The sequence below is a fragment of the Stegodyphus dumicola genome, chromosome 3 (genome assembly GCF_044657685.1).
Source record: "Stegodyphus dumicola isolate Sdum_Otavi_A_Nest chromosome 3, ASM4465768v1".
NCBI lineage: Eukaryota > Metazoa > Arthropoda > Arachnida > Araneae > Eresidae > Stegodyphus > Stegodyphus dumicola.
The window spans coordinates 66,430,467-66,447,698 of NC_140770.1; the positions used below are offsets into that span (position 1 = coordinate 66,430,467).

Genomic DNA, 17,232 nt, shown 5'->3' on the forward strand with positions numbered 1-17,232 from the left:
AGTGTCGTCGAGTGCATCGCGAGTTGTAGCATGGAGAGTCTCGAGAGTGCGTGGAGTTCCGAGAGCGACCAAGCAGAGTTGCGAGCTGTACTCTAGTGCTTCGCCATGAAGCCATCTTCACCGTGATAGCCTGATAACCTGGAGACTGTGTCGCTGAACGTGTCAGCATGTTTATAATAGTTCATCGCCGACTGTAAAAACGTGTTTTGGAGCTGTCCTGACAATACTGGCCAATAAAGTGTGTTTCGATACTTCATCAAGTGTCGTCATTATTCATTCCAAATCTACGAACCCCATACGAATGTGAAGGAAGAAAATAACGCAACAACTGGTGTCAGAAGAAGAAAAATGCAACAATATAATAGTAAGGAATATATTTATTTGCCCTCTACTCTGCTCGTTATCTATGTTTACACACAGATAATTTTTAACATTTATGTGCAATAAAACAAATAACAAAACAAATTTAACTCCAGATTTAGTGTGTGATATAATTTGTGGAGGATTTGTAATGCAGCATATTTTTTAACCTGTGTGAGTATCCAGTATGTGGCATTGCTATTCAATGTAGTATCTATCAGGCAAGGTACCCCTGTGTATGCAGAAGACAGGCACAATATAGCTATTTCCTATCCTCTTCAATTCATCACACTACATGTGTTGTTATATAATTTTTTTAACACGATCCATGTAAAAGGAAATTATTGTTACAAATATAAAAATCATTATTATTATTATTATTATTATTATTATCATTTTAGAAAGAGAATTTGTTTAAGATTCATATGCAAAAAGTTTTTGTTATGGTTCCTTTGATAAAACAATTATAGTTCTGAAAATAATTTATTACATCTATTTTAGCTACTATTCTAACAATTATGTGAATTTTACATAGATTAGGCTTCCAGTATCAGAAATAAATATTTTCCTCTTTTAATCTTATCTGAATAATTAATGCATATTTTTTTTAAAGTCTAATATTAAAATTATGTATGATACAAACTACTTCCACAGTACAGAAATAAAAAAGTACTACCTAAAAAGCCTGTAACTTATTTTGAAAACAATTTTTTCTATACAGATAATCAGAGTTAAGCAGCAAAACTACACTTTAAATTAAAAACAGTATGAAAAAGGATTCAGTTAATTAACAACTTTAATTAAAATATGCTTTATTAGCATGATAAAAACATAATTTAAGCCTCAAACATGAGATAAAATTTTAAGAATAATAAATTATTAACTACTGATTTGTTACTTATTGACAATATAAAAATAACAAAGAATGTCCACTGAAATGTCTGAACTTTCTAAACACTTTGATAATTTACATTTTAATAAATCCTCACTTTTACATAGGAGTGATAACTCCAGAAACATTATGATGCATATAGGATTTAGTACCCAACAGAGGAGGTAGCCAGTTGACATTTGCTTCAGTATGAGAATCAAGGAAAATCAAAACATCACCAACTGCTGCTTTTGCTCCAATTAGCCTAGCTCGAATTAAGCCTTCTCGTTTCCCAGCTCGTATCACTCTTACTTTTGGCAGATGCTTTTCAATATAATTTTCTAATTCTGTTTTCAGCTCAGCTAAGAATGAAAAACACAATTTTAATTCCCTGGCAATGAAACAGTAAAATATGCAGAACAAAATATATCTATTAACTATTTCAAAATCAGGGTTAACTTTACTCACATCCATGGCACTGCTAAAGTCACATGTGCCCCCTGGGTGGTGCTAAATTAGTAAAAGTTAGAGGCTATGGCTGCTCACTTTCAGAAGTTGCTTCAACAATGTGAATTATTTACCTTCAGGGTCCTTCAGTGAAATACAGGTGGCCTTTTGACAACAAGGCTCTCCGAATTAAAGAAAAGCATTGTTGAGATGAATGTAGATGACCTGGTTGTCCAAGAGACTAACATCATGGAACAAAATATAAAATATTATGATACAGTCAAAAGTCGTTAATCCGGACTCGTCGGGACTTCGTCGATTCCGGATTATCGATTTTTTCCGGATTATAAATCTGGTATAAATTTAAATCTGGTAAAATGGCATGCAGAAATTATAAAATTAAAAATATGAAATCGTAATTTATGACATAAAGAACAATTATGATCTAAAGGGTATCAAAATTTACAAAAAAAAAAAAAAAAAAAAAAAAGCTTAATATTTATTTGCTTACTTTATTAAACATTTCTTTCAATGTAAGTTGTTTAAGTTGCTTCATTTTATGTGATAATACTTTCTCTTTAATTCTATACACAGACATAATTTCTTCTTCAGTTACAAAGTTCCGCTGTTCAAGTTCTATAATTGTTGTGTCGAGAATACCGACTAATTTGTCAATCGGAATTTTTTCGTTTTCAATAACCTCTGTGTCACTTTCTGTACTATTGGAAGCGAATTAGAATGACAAGGAATTTGATTTAAATCATATCAAAGACAGAGTACATCGAGATGAAATACTACATTTAGTAAGGAATTATAAGCCAAATAAGTCAAAAACATCTACCCTGAAGATAAGGATAGTGCTGACAGATCAACTTCCAATTCATTGTGCGCCGCGGCGTTTCCCCCTTCCCCCGCAGATCAACGTGAAATTGATAAACATACTTCGGAATGGTTAGAGAAACGAAAGATATGCCTTTATCCATTTTTTGCAGCAATTCCACTTTATGTTTAATGGACTTCGAAACATACTTTCGCTTTGTAGATCCTTTACATACAGTCAAAAGTCGTTAATTCGGACACCCATAATCCGGAATAATCTATAATCCGGACCTCAAAGCTAAAAACGTTCTGCGCATGCGCCGCTTTGACGCATGCGCATAGGCGTTTAAGCATGCGCACAAGCGCAGAATACGTTTTCGCTGCACGTTTAATGTATAACGGACAGTATAAGCTAAAATTATCTAATTGTCTATTTCAGTTAATGTTGATGATTGCGTTGTTCCTTAATCTTCGAATTGGATCCGGCTTATTATTTTTTGCAGACTGTAAGAGCAATTTTATAAAAGTAAGCTTGAACTTTCAATTATGTCAAATAGAATTTCCGATGTTGGAGCTCCCAAAGGATCTACGAAAACGAAAGTATGTTTCGATGTCCAACAAACAGAAAGTGGAATTGCTCCAAAAAATGGATAAAGGCATATCCTTTGTTTATCTAACCATTCCAAAATCTGTTTATCAATTTCACGCTGCTCTGGGGGGGGGGGAACGTGGTGGCGCGCAATGAACTGGAAGTTGATCTGTCAACACTATCGTTATCTTCAGGGCAGATGTTTCTATTTTATTCGGCTTATAATTCCTTATTAAATGTAGTATTTCATCTCAATTTACTTCGTCTTTGATATGATTTAAATCAAATTCCTTGTCATTATAAATATCACGAATACAAATCAAATAGTTTTTTGGTTGCAATTTTCTAATTTCGGCTATGCATAATGTATGCTTTACGCATGCGCGTGTTGAAAGAAATGTTTAATAAAGTAAACAAATAAATATTAAGCTTTTTTTTTGTAAATTTTGATACCCTTTAGATCATAATTGCTCATTATTTTATAAATAACGGTTTCATATTTTTAATTTTATAATTTCTGCATGCCATCTTACCAGATTTAAACTGATGATCTATAATCCGGAATCACCGAAGTCCCGACGAGTCCGGATTAAAGACTTTTGACTGTATTAGTAAATATATATCGGAAATTCTATTTGATATAATCGAAAGTTCACGCTTACTTTTATAAAATTGCTCTAACAGTTTGCAAAAAATAATAAGCCGGATGCTATTTGAAGATTAAGGAACAACGCTATCTGCAACATTAACTGAATTAGATCATTTTAGCTTAGCTTATACCGTCCGTTATACATTAAACGCACATGTGTAAACATATTATGCGGATGCGCACACTCATATTTGCAGCCGTAAAAGTCTTATGCGCATGTTAGAAGGCGACGCATGCGTAGAAAGTTTGTAGCTTTGAGGTCCAGATTATAGATCATTCCGGATTATGGGTGTCCGAATTAATGACTTTTGACTGTATTACAAAATATAGCATGTATGGACTTTATAAAAAAAGACAGTAGCCAGTGGTATACTTGTTGCAATTAAGCAGAATTTGACATTGTAAAGAAGTATTGTGAAGTATTGTATTGTAAAATTGTAAAGAAGATGAATGACAGTGATTTTGTAGAGATAATGGCTATTTCCCTTTGGAAAGATAAAGCACGGTTTAAGATATATGGAATCTACAGTCCTCCAAATAACAAAAATTTAAATTTGGCCACACTGGCGCTTTTTAGAAATTCTATCATTATGCGGGATTTTAATGCCACTTCCCCAAACTGGGGAATTATCATATTATAATCATGTCGGAGAAATAGTGGAGGATTATACAGATTCAAATGGACTGTTCATCTTATATAATGAAAAGGGTCCTAAGACAACCTAACAATCCGAAGACTTAACAGTTAACTATGTATAGTGGTAGTTCGACCAAACCCAAACCTGGCTATGATTACCTGATAACTATGGCTATAATTACCTGATAACTATGGCTATGATTGCCTGATAACCAAATATTCCTGATAACTGTGAGAAATGTATGCTGGGTGATGCAGGTAGAAGACATAGAATGACTTTAGTGACGTTCGCTTCAGAGGTGATGACCAGTTTTTCCCACCCAAGATGTATGATCAATTTTAAGAAAGCAAATTGGCCTGGTTTTTCAGCTTATTTCGAAAACTTTGTGATGGATATACCATTATAGGTAATGTTCCATCAAGATAATGCAAGACCCATGTATCTGCATTCACCGGCTGGACCCTGTACAGACTCAAATGGGATCTTTTGCCACACCCACCTTATAGCTGCAAAACATCGCTCCTTCAGATTTCTACCTTTTATTTAACACCTGCAGCTACATCTCACTGATGCTATTTTCCATTCTGCACAGGACATCTGAAATGAGGATGGTCTGTTTTTTGACTCACAGCCACCAAGTTTCTGAGTCGAAGACTTTGAAAAACTACCAAACCATTAGTAGAAAATCATCATAGACTTGGGTGGCGATTACTACCCACACTAAAGATGTTGCTTTAGTTTTTTCTTTTACGCGCCACCCGGACAGTATAGTGATTAGGGAAGCCGAATGCGATATAAAAGGGCCTGGGTTCGAATTCCGGAGAAGCAATGGGTGTATTTGTCTATCCCCTCATAGGAGGGGCAGAGGTGTCTTACCCATTAAGTGCCTCCATATAAACATGACCACCGCTTCTGGCCTTAGTAGTGTCCAACGTCTGTGGACAGTTTGGGCCTACCATTGGGGGGGGGGGGGAAAGTTTTTTTGACACATAAAAAAGCATTCATTTTGACTTAGTTATGTTTTATTTCCTAACTTTATTAAGAAAGTTTTTTGGCAGAAAACTTTTGTTACAACCAGATAATTAACATAACAGTCCATCATTTGCTAGTCTTTCTGCCTGCCACGCGATTTGTGGATTTTGTGTGTTTGAACTTCCTTTCAATGTTGTTTTCAAGACACAATCACAAGATCATGTGCTTTTTCTCATGTTATTACTGTACTGCTCTTTCTATGCAATGGTCAAACAAATAAATATCAACAGAGTTTTTTCCCTCTTTTATTATCAGAAATTAATTAAACACAATCTTTCTACTGAATATTAGCATGGAAAGACAAAATACCTAAGAAGAAAAGATTAATACCTCTAAGGACTTCTTTCAGAAGAAAAAAAAAAAAAAAATGTACGGATAATTTAAATGCTTATTTAGCAAAAGAAAATATTTCCTATGAATGTGGTTTTAAAATATGTTATACGTTTACTCATCTTATCAATTTAATGATTGAACAATGTCTATAAATGACTAACCTAGAAGGCAAGGCCAAACTTTTTAAAAGTGTAGAAGAAAAACCTGTAAATACTATTCAGATGAGAAGTAACAGACTTATGCCAAAAAGGCAGCAAAACCAGCACACAAACGAGCTAGATCTAAATCTAGATCCTTCTTGTGCAATAGAAAAGGTGAAGAAGAACATTTAGTTCTAATATAGTCAAAGAATCAAAACGAAACTTCAGAATTAGTAAAGAATCACTTAGTTCAAAAGTAAAGAATCACTTAGTTCAAAATATTGATCCAACAAAAATAAAAGTCACTGCTAAGTTAGTTTGGAAAATTAAAAAAAAAAAAAAAAAAAAAAAAAAGTGGCATACTAATAGAAGTAGCTAGCAATGATGATATGGCACTTACTGAACAAGCAATACAAGAAAATGAAAAGCTTAAGGATATAGGGTGTTAAAAGACCCAATAAAATTATAACAAACAATGTAAATGAAGAACTTACAAAGAAAGTCTTTTAGATACTACAATCAAAAGTCGTTAATCCGGACCTCAAAGCTACAAACTTGTTCATGCATGCACATAGGCATTTACGCATGCGCGTATGTGCATGCACATAATACATTTCAGCATGCACATTTAATGTGTAACAGATGGTATAAGCTAAGCTAAAATTATCTAATTATCTATTTTAGTTAATGTTGCGAATTGCGTTGTTCCTTAATCTTCTAATTGGATCTGGCTTATTATTTTTTGCAGACTGTTAGAGCAATTTTAAAAAAGTAAGCTTGAACTTTCGATTATGTCAAATAGTATTTCCGATGCTGGAGCTGCCAAAGGATCTACAAAGTGAAAGTATGTTTCGATGTATATCAAACAAAAAGTGGAATTGCTGCAAAAAATGGATAAAGGCATATCTAACCATTCCGAAATATGTTTATCAATTTCATGCTGCTCTGCAGGGGGGGGGGACGTCGCGGCGCGCAGTGAACTGGAAGTTGATCTGTCAGCACTATCCTTATCTTCAGGGCAGATATTTTTATTTTATTCGGCTTATAATTCCTTACTAAATGTAGTATTTCATCTCGATGTACTCCGTCTTTGATATGATTTAAATCAAATTCCTCATCATTAAAAATATCATGAATACACATCAAATAATTTTCTGCTTGCAATTTTTTAATTTCGACTATGCGTAACGTATGCTTTACGCATGGGTGCGTTGAAAGAAATGTTTAATAAAATAAACAAATAAATATTAAGCTTTTTTTTTATTTTGATACCCTTTAGATCATAATTGCTCTTTATTTCATAAATTACGGTTTCATATTTTTAATTTTTATAATTTCAGCATGCCATCTTACCAGATTTAAATTGATGATCTATAATCCAGAATCGCCGAAGCCCTGACGAGTCCGGATAAAAGACTTTTGACTGTATATAGACACAAAACTATGTACATGAAGACTCTGTGTTGGATTTAAAATTTTCAGTGAAAGGTTAATTTGGTAAAAACTGGGTGTTAAAGGTGGTCCTTGTTTCTTTTAACCTTATGGTTAAGAATCAACATGTAAATCTAAAATCGACAAAGAACATGGCAAGAGAATTCCTTAGAGTGACAAAAATGCTTTAACTATGGGCATACTAAAAAATATTGCAATGCTGAGCAAAGATGCTCCAAATGCAAAGGCAAAGGATATATCAGCATAGATAGTCTAGCTGTGGAATCTTGTTGTATTAATTGTAAACAAGCAAATCAATAGTATAAACCCCTCAGGGGGCTCACTTTTGTAAGTACGGGTGTGGCAATCCCGAGGTACCCTAGCCCTTCAGGGGATCACCTTCTTGATGAGACGGGTGTCACGATCCTGAAGCCCCAGTGATCTATCCTCTTTTCCGTCTCCTCTCCTCTTGGCTGATACTTTTTCCCTTCCTTTCTCCCTTGTGGTTACTCGATATGGAGTTTGGGGCTCGTCACGAGAGACTGGAACAGACCGTCTCTAGTTTTCGAGTGGCGAGAAAACTGCCCATGTGTCTGCCATGCGTGGAGACCTGTGTCGCTGGATAGGAGGGTCCTGGTAGTTGAGGGGCGAGGTACTGTCCCCAACACACTGCTTTAGCCTCTGCTTCAGCTAAACGGGATGCACCTTAGTCGTCCTCACGGGTGTCAATCAGCTGGTCACTAGTCCTTGTGTCAGTGGCTTGGGGTCAAGCTCTCGGGAGTACTTGCTTTCGGGAAAGCCGACTGTGGGGCTTCAGTTTGCGTATAGGTCCGGCTAGCCCTAACACAGGAATCTGTGTTCCCTTGTTGGGTTCTCCGTGGTGGGCGGGGCTGTCGGACTCGAATCTTTCTTATCTTCAATATGGCAAACTCTCATATTTATCTTATAAAAGATTTTGAAGTTACTCCAGTCACTCAACCGAATTCTGAAAAGTCTACTGCTAAACCAGTCACTCAACCTAGTCCTGAAAAGTCTACTGCAAAAAAATTACGATCAGATGCAAATGCAAATAATCCTACTAGTCCCCGTTTCCTAGTTATCTCTAGTCCTTCTGGCGAGCTGCAGAAGATGTCTCCTTTCATAATAAATAAATATATTCATTCTTGGTGAGCCGAGAAATATAAAGCGTCTCCGCTCCGGAGACTTGCTTATTGATACAAACTCAGCCAACCAGTCTGCTTCTTTACTTCAAATAACTAAACTTGGGCAAGCGAATGTCACTGTAACAGCACATAAGTCACTAAATTATTGTCGTGGTGTAATCTCGGAATTCGACCTACTTTATGTTCCTGAAGAAGAGATCGCTTCTGAGCTATCTGACCAAAATGTCTGCGTTGCTAGGCGGATCAAGATGCGTAAGGAAGGTAAGTTGATCGATATGAAACACGTGATCCTCACCTTCAACACGCCTGATCTGCCTAAGAATATTAAGGCCGGATATTTAAATTGTCCTGTAAGACCTTATATTCCCAACCCTATGAGATGCTTCCAATGCCAGCGTTTCGGCCATTCTAAGACGTCTTGTTGTGGCAGCCTCACATGCGCCCGATGCTCACAGATTGGCCACGATTCTGAAAATTGTACTGCTTTGTATAAATTGCAAGGGTGAGCACCCAGCATTTTCACGCCTCTGCACAAAATGGAAATTGGAAAAAGAAGTGCAGACTGCAAAGGTTACGAGGAACATCTCATATGCTGAAGCCAGAAGATTAGTCCAAAGCACACAGCTACAACCAAATACATCTTACGCCAATGCTCTTAAAAGATCTCGCACAGTTGCCACCCAAACATCAGTTAGTATGCAGACTCCACCAAACAAAACTGAACAGACTAGAAACAACAGGAAGAAAGAAAACCCAACCCCTACAGTACAAAATAAAGAAATAGTAATTCAAAGCAAACCCAAAACTACCACACAAAAAGAAACAAATAAAAATAGAAGTTCCAGCAATAGCTCTCTCGATGGAATGGTTTCTGAATCTGCGGATTCAGACGGTATGGAAGTAGAAGAGGGTCTGGAAGTTCCCAAGCATCTACTCCCATGAAAAACCAAAAAAGAGCACAGAAAAAACAAAAACCATTCATAATGGCCACCCTCATCTCATGGAACTGTCGCAGTTTCCACCGAAATTTGCTTCACATCAAATCTATAATAAATGTGTATCATCCTGTGTGCTTAGCTATACAGGAAACAAATCTGAAACCAGAACAACATGCAAAACTTCGGAGGTTTTCTATCGTCAGAAAGGATAACCTTGCAGGTGAGCGTGCCAGTGGAGGTGTAGGTCTCCTCTCCTCACTGGATTATCCCTCAAATGTACTTTCTTTGACGACATCCCTCCAAGTTGTCGCTACTCAAATAAATCTTCATATTGTTGTTTCATTTGTTTCTTTGTATTTGCCTCCAAATGAGCACATTTATCATCAGGATTTAAATAATCTAATAAAGCAGCTGCCTGAGCCTTTTATCATAATAGGAGATTTTAACGGCCATAGTCCACTCTGGGGTAGTAAAGATACAAATTGCCGAGGAAGACAAATTGAGCAGATGATTGAAGATCATAGCCTTTGTCTCCTAAATAATGGGCAGGATACGTACTTCCATGAGCCTTCAAGGACATTCCACACTCTCGACCTTGCCATCTGTTCACCATCTCTGTTGCCATTTTGCACATTTAGTGTCGGAAATGACCTGTACAACAGTGATCATTATCCCCTTTTTGTATCTCTTGCACGAAGAGGAGCAAACCCGATGTCGAGACTCCCTCGGTTTATACTGGACAGGGCAGACTGGGAACTCTTCTCTTCCTCCGCAGAGCTCACACAGGAAATGGTAGAAGATGTGCATATCGATGACGCTGTGGAAGCTGTTACTAATACTATTATTCAGGCAGCTATGCTTTCGATTCCTAGAACATCAGGAAAAATACTAAAATATTCGAAACCGTGGTGGAATCGCGACTGTCATGAACCACTGAAAAAACAGAAAAATGCATGGGGTATTTTTCGTAGATATCCTACTCTGTGAAACCTCATAGCCTTTAAAAGAGCCAAAGCAAATGCACGAAAAGTAAGAAGGCAGAGCCAAAGGAATTCTTGGATTTCATATGTGTCGTCAATAACATCCTCTACGCCTAGTAAGCGGGTTTGGGAAAGAGTTCGAAAAGCATGCGGAATATATAAAGACCACTCATTTTCCTTTTTGGAAAAAGATGGCCGAGTGATTAGCTCTATAGAAGAAATTGCAAATACTATTGGTGAGACATTTGCTGCCGTTTCTTCCAGCAGAAACTATTCACCTGCATTTCTCTCTATCAAGCACCATTCTGAAATAAATCCCATCGCATTCAACTCTACCAAATCTGAGCCTTACAATAGAGCATTTACTATGCTGGAATTAAAGAGAGCTTTATTGCAGACACATAAGTCTTCTCCGGGTTTTGATGGCATAAATTACGAAATGCTAAAGCATCTGTACTATAAGTCACTGACTGCCCTTCTCACTCTTTACAATAGAGTGTGGAAGGAGCATATTTTTCCCAGTGCATGGAGGAGAGCTGTTGTTATTCCTATTGCTAAGCCAGGGAAAGATCCAAGGAATCCTGCCAACTATCGGCTAATTGTACTTACCAGTTGCGTATGCAAACTGTTTGAAAACATGGTAAACAGCCGCCTAGTCTACTTCTTGGAAAAGAATAATATTATATCACCTTATCAAAGTGGTTTTCGAAAAGGGAGAACAACCGTAGACAACATGCTCCTCTTAGAGACGTCCATTCGAAAAGCTTTTGTAAGAAGAAATCACCTTGTCTCAATTTTCTTCGATATAGAGAAAGCTTATGATAAGGCATGGAGATACGGTATACTTCGCGATCTTCACGAGAGTGGCTTGCGTGGCAACCTACTAATTTTCATTCAGAATTTCCTGAACGTTAGAACTTTTCAAGTAAGAATTGGCTCTGTTTTGTCAGATGTTTTTGAACAGGAAGAGGGTGTGCCTCAAGGCTGTGTGCTTAGTGTAACCCTGTTTAGTTTAAAAATAAACTCTGTATTAAAAGAACTTCCTCCCACCATCTTGGGATCACTATATGTTGATGATCTGCAGATTAGCTGTCAAGGGGAAGACATGAGATATGTAGAGAGGCAACTGCAGATGGCTCTGAATAAGATCCAGGAATGGTCAAACAAACAGGGATTTACTTTTTCCAAACAAAAAACTGTGTGCGTGCACTTTTGTAGGAAGCGAGGTCTCCATCCTTAACCTGAGTTATATCTAAATGGTACAATTATTCCAGTTGCACCCGAAGTAAAATTTTTAGGAGTGACGTTCGACCAGAAATTGAAAATCCTTCCTCATGTTTTAAACCTGAGAAAGAAGTGTTTAAAAACATGAAATATTTTAAAAGTGTTGGCAAACACCTCCTGGGGTGCAGAACGTTCCTCTATGCTTCGCATTTACAGAGCCCTTGTTCACTCTAGACTGGACTATGGCTCAGTTGTTTATGGATCCGCTCGGTCATCAGTTTTGTTAAAACTTGATCCTGTTCACCATCAAGCTCTGCAGATTTGTTCAGGAGCTTTCAGGACTTCTCCTGTCCAGAGCCTGTATGTTGACTCTAACGAACCATCACTTTATCTGAGGCATGAGCAATTGTCCCTTTTGCAATATTTTAACATTCTATCACAACCTGAACATCCCAGTAAGCTGTACTTACTTGATAATGTATGTAACACTTTATTTGAAACACATCCATCCTGTGTTCCTACCTTTCCTTTAAGACTTCGCCCTATTATTGAGGAACATTCCCTCTCTGATATGCACCCCCAAGCAGTACAGAAGTTTGAAATCCCACCTTGGGAAAATTCACAGATTCAGCTTCTTGATGTTTTCAAACATCACGTGAAGGCAAGCACTAACGAGATCATTTACAGACAACTCTTTGCTGAGCACAGGCACAAATATAGCAGTTATTATCCGATATACACAGATGGATCAAAGTCAAATGATCATGTCGGGATGGCTTTTGTATTTGAAAATTACATAGAGGGCAGATGCCTGCACCATGCTTTCTCAGATATACTGCAATATATTATGGTCTTTTGTACATATCAAAGCTCTGCCACAGAAAGTTCATGGTTTATACAGACTCGTATAGTGCTCTTTAATCCTTGGTAGCTTTTCCCAACACTCAGAATCCTGTGGTAGTGGATGTTCTCAAAATTCATATAAATTTAACGATTTGAGGATATGAAGTTCTGTACTGCTGGGTTCCTGGACATGCTGGAATAAAGGGAAATGAGCTTGCAGACATCGCACCCAAATCTGCTATTGAACCGTCCAGTCACCTTATCCCTTTCAGAGACATCTGCTGTGTCATCAAGGGAAAGGTCCGAAAAAAATGGCAGCAAATTTGGGATGTTCAGCATCACAACAAGATGAGAAACGTCAAGCCTAGAATTGAGCATTGGGATTTTGCTGGAAATCGTAAGGAGGACGTTCTTTTGACTCGCCTCAGAATTGGACACACTAGAGTGACACATAACTATCTTCTTAAAGCTGAAAATGAGCCTTTTTGTTTTAATTGTAATGTTTGTTTATCTGTTCGTCATATTTTAATTGATTGCCCATGTTTTAATAGTCTTCGCCAGAAATATTTTAATAGCTGTGACTTGCCTCTCGACCGTTTAATCGGAAGAGAGGTCAATAGTAATTTATTTTATTATTTAAAAGAGATTGGTTTTTATTACCTAATGTAATTTGTTTTGAAGACTGTGTCTTGAATTTTAATGTGTGCTTTCAACTTGTCTTTATTTGACTTCATCCTCTGGATTTGGTACATTTTTCTACTTGTTTTTATTTATTAAATTTTAATGTTATCAATTGTAATCATCCCATTTTGTGTTTGGCGCGTCATAATCATCTCTGGTTTTTGCGCCATAATCACTCACTCACTCACTCAATAATATAAATTAGATCTCGGTTTTATTCATGATGTTAAAGAAAGAATCAGATTATACAAAACAAAAATAAATTCTGGATAAATTACGTATTATTCAATTAAATATACAGCGTGGACCTTGCTGTGGACAGCGTGGATTCAATTAAATATACAGTGTGGTTAGAGGTGGACCTTGTTTCTTTTAAGCTTATGGTTAAGAATCAACATGTAAATCTAAAATTGATAAGGAACATGGCAAGAAAATTCCTTAGAGTGACAAAAATGCTTTAACTATGGACATACTAAAAAATATTGCAATGCTGAGCAAAGATGCTCCAAATGCAAAGACAAAGGATATATCAGCATAGATTGTCTAGCTGTGGAATCTTGTTGTATTAACTGTAAACAAGCAAATCAATAGTATAAATTAGATCTCAGTTTTATTCATGATGTTAAAGAAAGAATCAGATTATAAAAAAGAAAAATAAATTCTGGATAAATTATGTATTATTCAATTAAATATACAGTGCTGCAAGAGTACAACTCTACAATAGTGCAAATTTAGATTAATAAAAATCCCTGGTATTGGCTTGTAGTCAAAAACCATATATATGTCCCCCCCCCCAAAAAAAATACATAAAAAATAAAAAATATATATAATTGCACATTTTCCACTCAATTATAGCTAGTACAACAAAGACTCTAATTCAAAAGTGGCAAACATAGTATCTAATTTCAGTTTCTCAGTCTTGGAGATGTATTGTTCAGAGTATACTATATCAGTCTTAATTGCAAGACCCAATCCATTTATATTATTGTCCTATCTTTTGCCCACCATCTTTGCCTTTAGATGATATACTGATTGACATAAGTCTTTCACGGAAGTTTAATAATACTTCAGTTATCATTACAGGTGACTTTAATACCAAATATCTTCTCTGGGACCTTTCTCACAAAAACTTCAGAGGAATTCAAGTACATGATTTTGTAGCTGCAGGTTTTACGTTGTGGAATGACCCTAATAGTCCAGTCACATACATAGCCAATTGAGGCGAGTCGGCTAGATCTCACTATGGTAAAAATCGATGGGGATTTATGTATTAATTACTGGAAGTTAGAAGATAATATTAGTCTAAATGACCACTGGATCATTTCATTGAAATTAGACAAGGTCTTAATTCTGCAAAATAATAAGCAAAGAGTGAAACTGTATCGGACTGACTAGATACCTTTAAGGAAAGGTTTATCTATTGACTTTCAATATGCTGGAGATTTACATACAGAAAATTAAATAGACAAATTAATTAAATACACTACACAGGAACTACATAATCTGTATAATAACACAATTGCAAATAAAATTACCAAAACCTTTCTAAAGTCAAATAAAATTACCAAAACCTTTCTAAAGTCAAATTAAATTTCCAAAATCTTAAAGTCACATCCTTAGTGGACAAAAGAATTAACCCACAAAATCAAGGCTAATTATTGGAATAATTTTTGGGAAAATCTTTCCCCCAAGTCACCATTTGGCACTTACTAGAACTTGTCAAAAGGGAAAAGCATCTCCCCTTTGCAACTTTATTAAATACAAAAACAAGATGGTTCATTTACAATGAATGTCCAAGAAATTTTGAATACATTATTTCCTTTCAATTTCCATAAGATGATATGTTGGCAGGTACTGCAGAACATGCTTCAATAAGAGAAAAACTAAGTCTACTATTAGAACTCAAAATGATCTCTACTTTACTCATAATGAGATTAAAGATATCTTTAAAATGGGAAATAAAAGTAGAGCACCAGGTATCGATGGAATTACTTTAGAATAGGTTGAAGAACTTCTGACAAAATAATAGTGAACTTTTCTTTTATAATAGACTAATATTATCTTATAACTTCCAGTTTTCTTGCATATCATGAACTCTTGACTTAAGTTTAGCTCTTTTTCCGAGTCATGGATTGGAAAGTCACTAATTTAGTGTTATTTCCCCCAAAAGGAAAAGATAAATCAGGTTCTAGTGCCTACTGACCAATATGCCTTTTTTCTATGTGGGGCAAAATTTTAGATAAACTATTAGCACAAAGACTTGCATACTTTCTCTTGAGTAACAAACTGTTACATCAGCATCAATTTGGATCTATGCTGAACTAAGGAACAGTGGATGGATTAGACAATCTCATAACTATCATGAAAGATAATTATGTTTGAAATTAGAACACTTGTGTAATTTTTCTAGATGTGATGTCCGCCTTTAATAATCTTTGATGGCTGGATATACTTGCCACAATCCAAGATCTTAATTGTTCAGCAAATCTCTATAATTTACCAGAAAATTATCTTCATAATAGAAAAGTCATATACAAAAGAGATCAATGTTCAATGGATTATCATACAAAGTGTCAATGTTCTGAAAATTTATTACAAGGGCGTACCTAAAGGATCTAATTTAAGTCCAATTTCATTCAACATTGTAGCTAATATGGCATTAAAGTTAAAAAATATGCCACTCTTCAAGCACACGCCAATGATTTCATCATCATTACTGGTGGTAGAAATTGTACAGACTTGAAAAGAAAAGCAAAGAAAGCATTAGAGAATAGAGAAAAATGGAGTAATAAATATAAACTTAGTTTTAATAACACTAAACAAAAATGACAACATTTAAGGACTCAAAACTGGTAAAAAATCCACCAAGGTTATGATAGAGGTGTGTCCCTATTAAAAATAACAATACTTTAAAATATCTAGGGTTCGTTCTTGAGAAAAGATTAACCCGGATTCTGCACTTCCTACAAGTGCGAGATCGAATACATACAATTGATTGACTACATACATTTAATTAATTATATCATATATTTAATCTTATGATCATATATTTAATCTTATGATGCACAAATGGGGACTTAGAGGGAAAGTATGGAAAGAACTGTATGCATAATCCTCATACAGAACAAGCATACAAATACATAATTATTGGTTGCAACAAAGCCTTATAAATGAGTAATTTGTAAATAATAGACAGAACAGACTTCTGAAAAATGAAGGCGGATAACTAAAGGAGGAAACATATGATGCTGTCAGTGAAAGAATTCATGAAGGAGCCAACTGCATGATGACATGCACTGAATTTCTTAAATCATGGAATTGCAGTATAGAATATTGATACAAGACCATTGCTAAGACAAGTGTGAAATAGAAAAGAGAGAAACAATAAATGATGTTTCAAATTGAAAAATAGAGTCTAAAAATTACAAATGAACCTTGAAGATGAAACTGGCTCATTTTGTCATTTTCAGAACTGAGAAATAATTAAAAACTTTATGTCATGCAAATATTTATTTTCACACATTCTAGTATCTTTTCAGATTTGCTTTTGTACTCTTCATATTTTCAGTATTGCCTGGTGTGCCAGATGATCCCAGATTAGCCAAAATGTGGTGCCTGCCTCTGACAACAGATGTGCTCACTTGTCACCGAATGGTAGTCCATGCTTCTCTGTTCTATTGTGTGAGAGATGAACTTAGACATAGATAACAAAAGGCATACTTTGAAGCACTGGCAGCTATTGCCATTTATGTTTTGCAGCTGACAATCAAATTCTGTCATCATCCATTGCTTTGTAAATAACCTATATGTGAACATTAAAATTTTGATATAATATAAAGACATTGTAGTTGTTGCCCATTATTGGCTATACATATTTCTTTTTCATTAACTGGCAAACTCTACAGCCTCGTTATAATTCCTTATGAGAAAATTAAAAATGTATTCATATGAAAAAGCACTAATCATAAAAATAGCCATTAAATTTGAAGGTGAAAATGAATTCTCATTTGTATGTGCATGCCTGTATTGCCATATAAATACATTTTGGCAACACAATGCATTGCTTCATGAATACTTTTTGGCAGCAAGCCTGT

The 17,232-nt window shown here is 35.6% G+C and overlaps 1 protein-coding gene across 1 annotated transcript in view; it reads right to left on the reverse strand.

Annotated features, from left to right (window-relative positions):
• The window catches only part of LOC118196804 (putative polypeptide N-acetylgalactosaminyltransferase 10), a 74,702-nt gene that overhangs the window by 34,498 nt on the left and 22,972 nt on the right, over positions 1-17,232 (reverse strand). Inside the window, exon 4 of the mRNA XM_035368272.2 lies at positions 1,405-1,593. Within this exon, the coding sequence (XP_035224163.1) occupies positions 1,405-1,593 (189 nt within the window). The remainder of the gene's footprint in view (positions 1-1,404; positions 1,594-17,232) is intronic.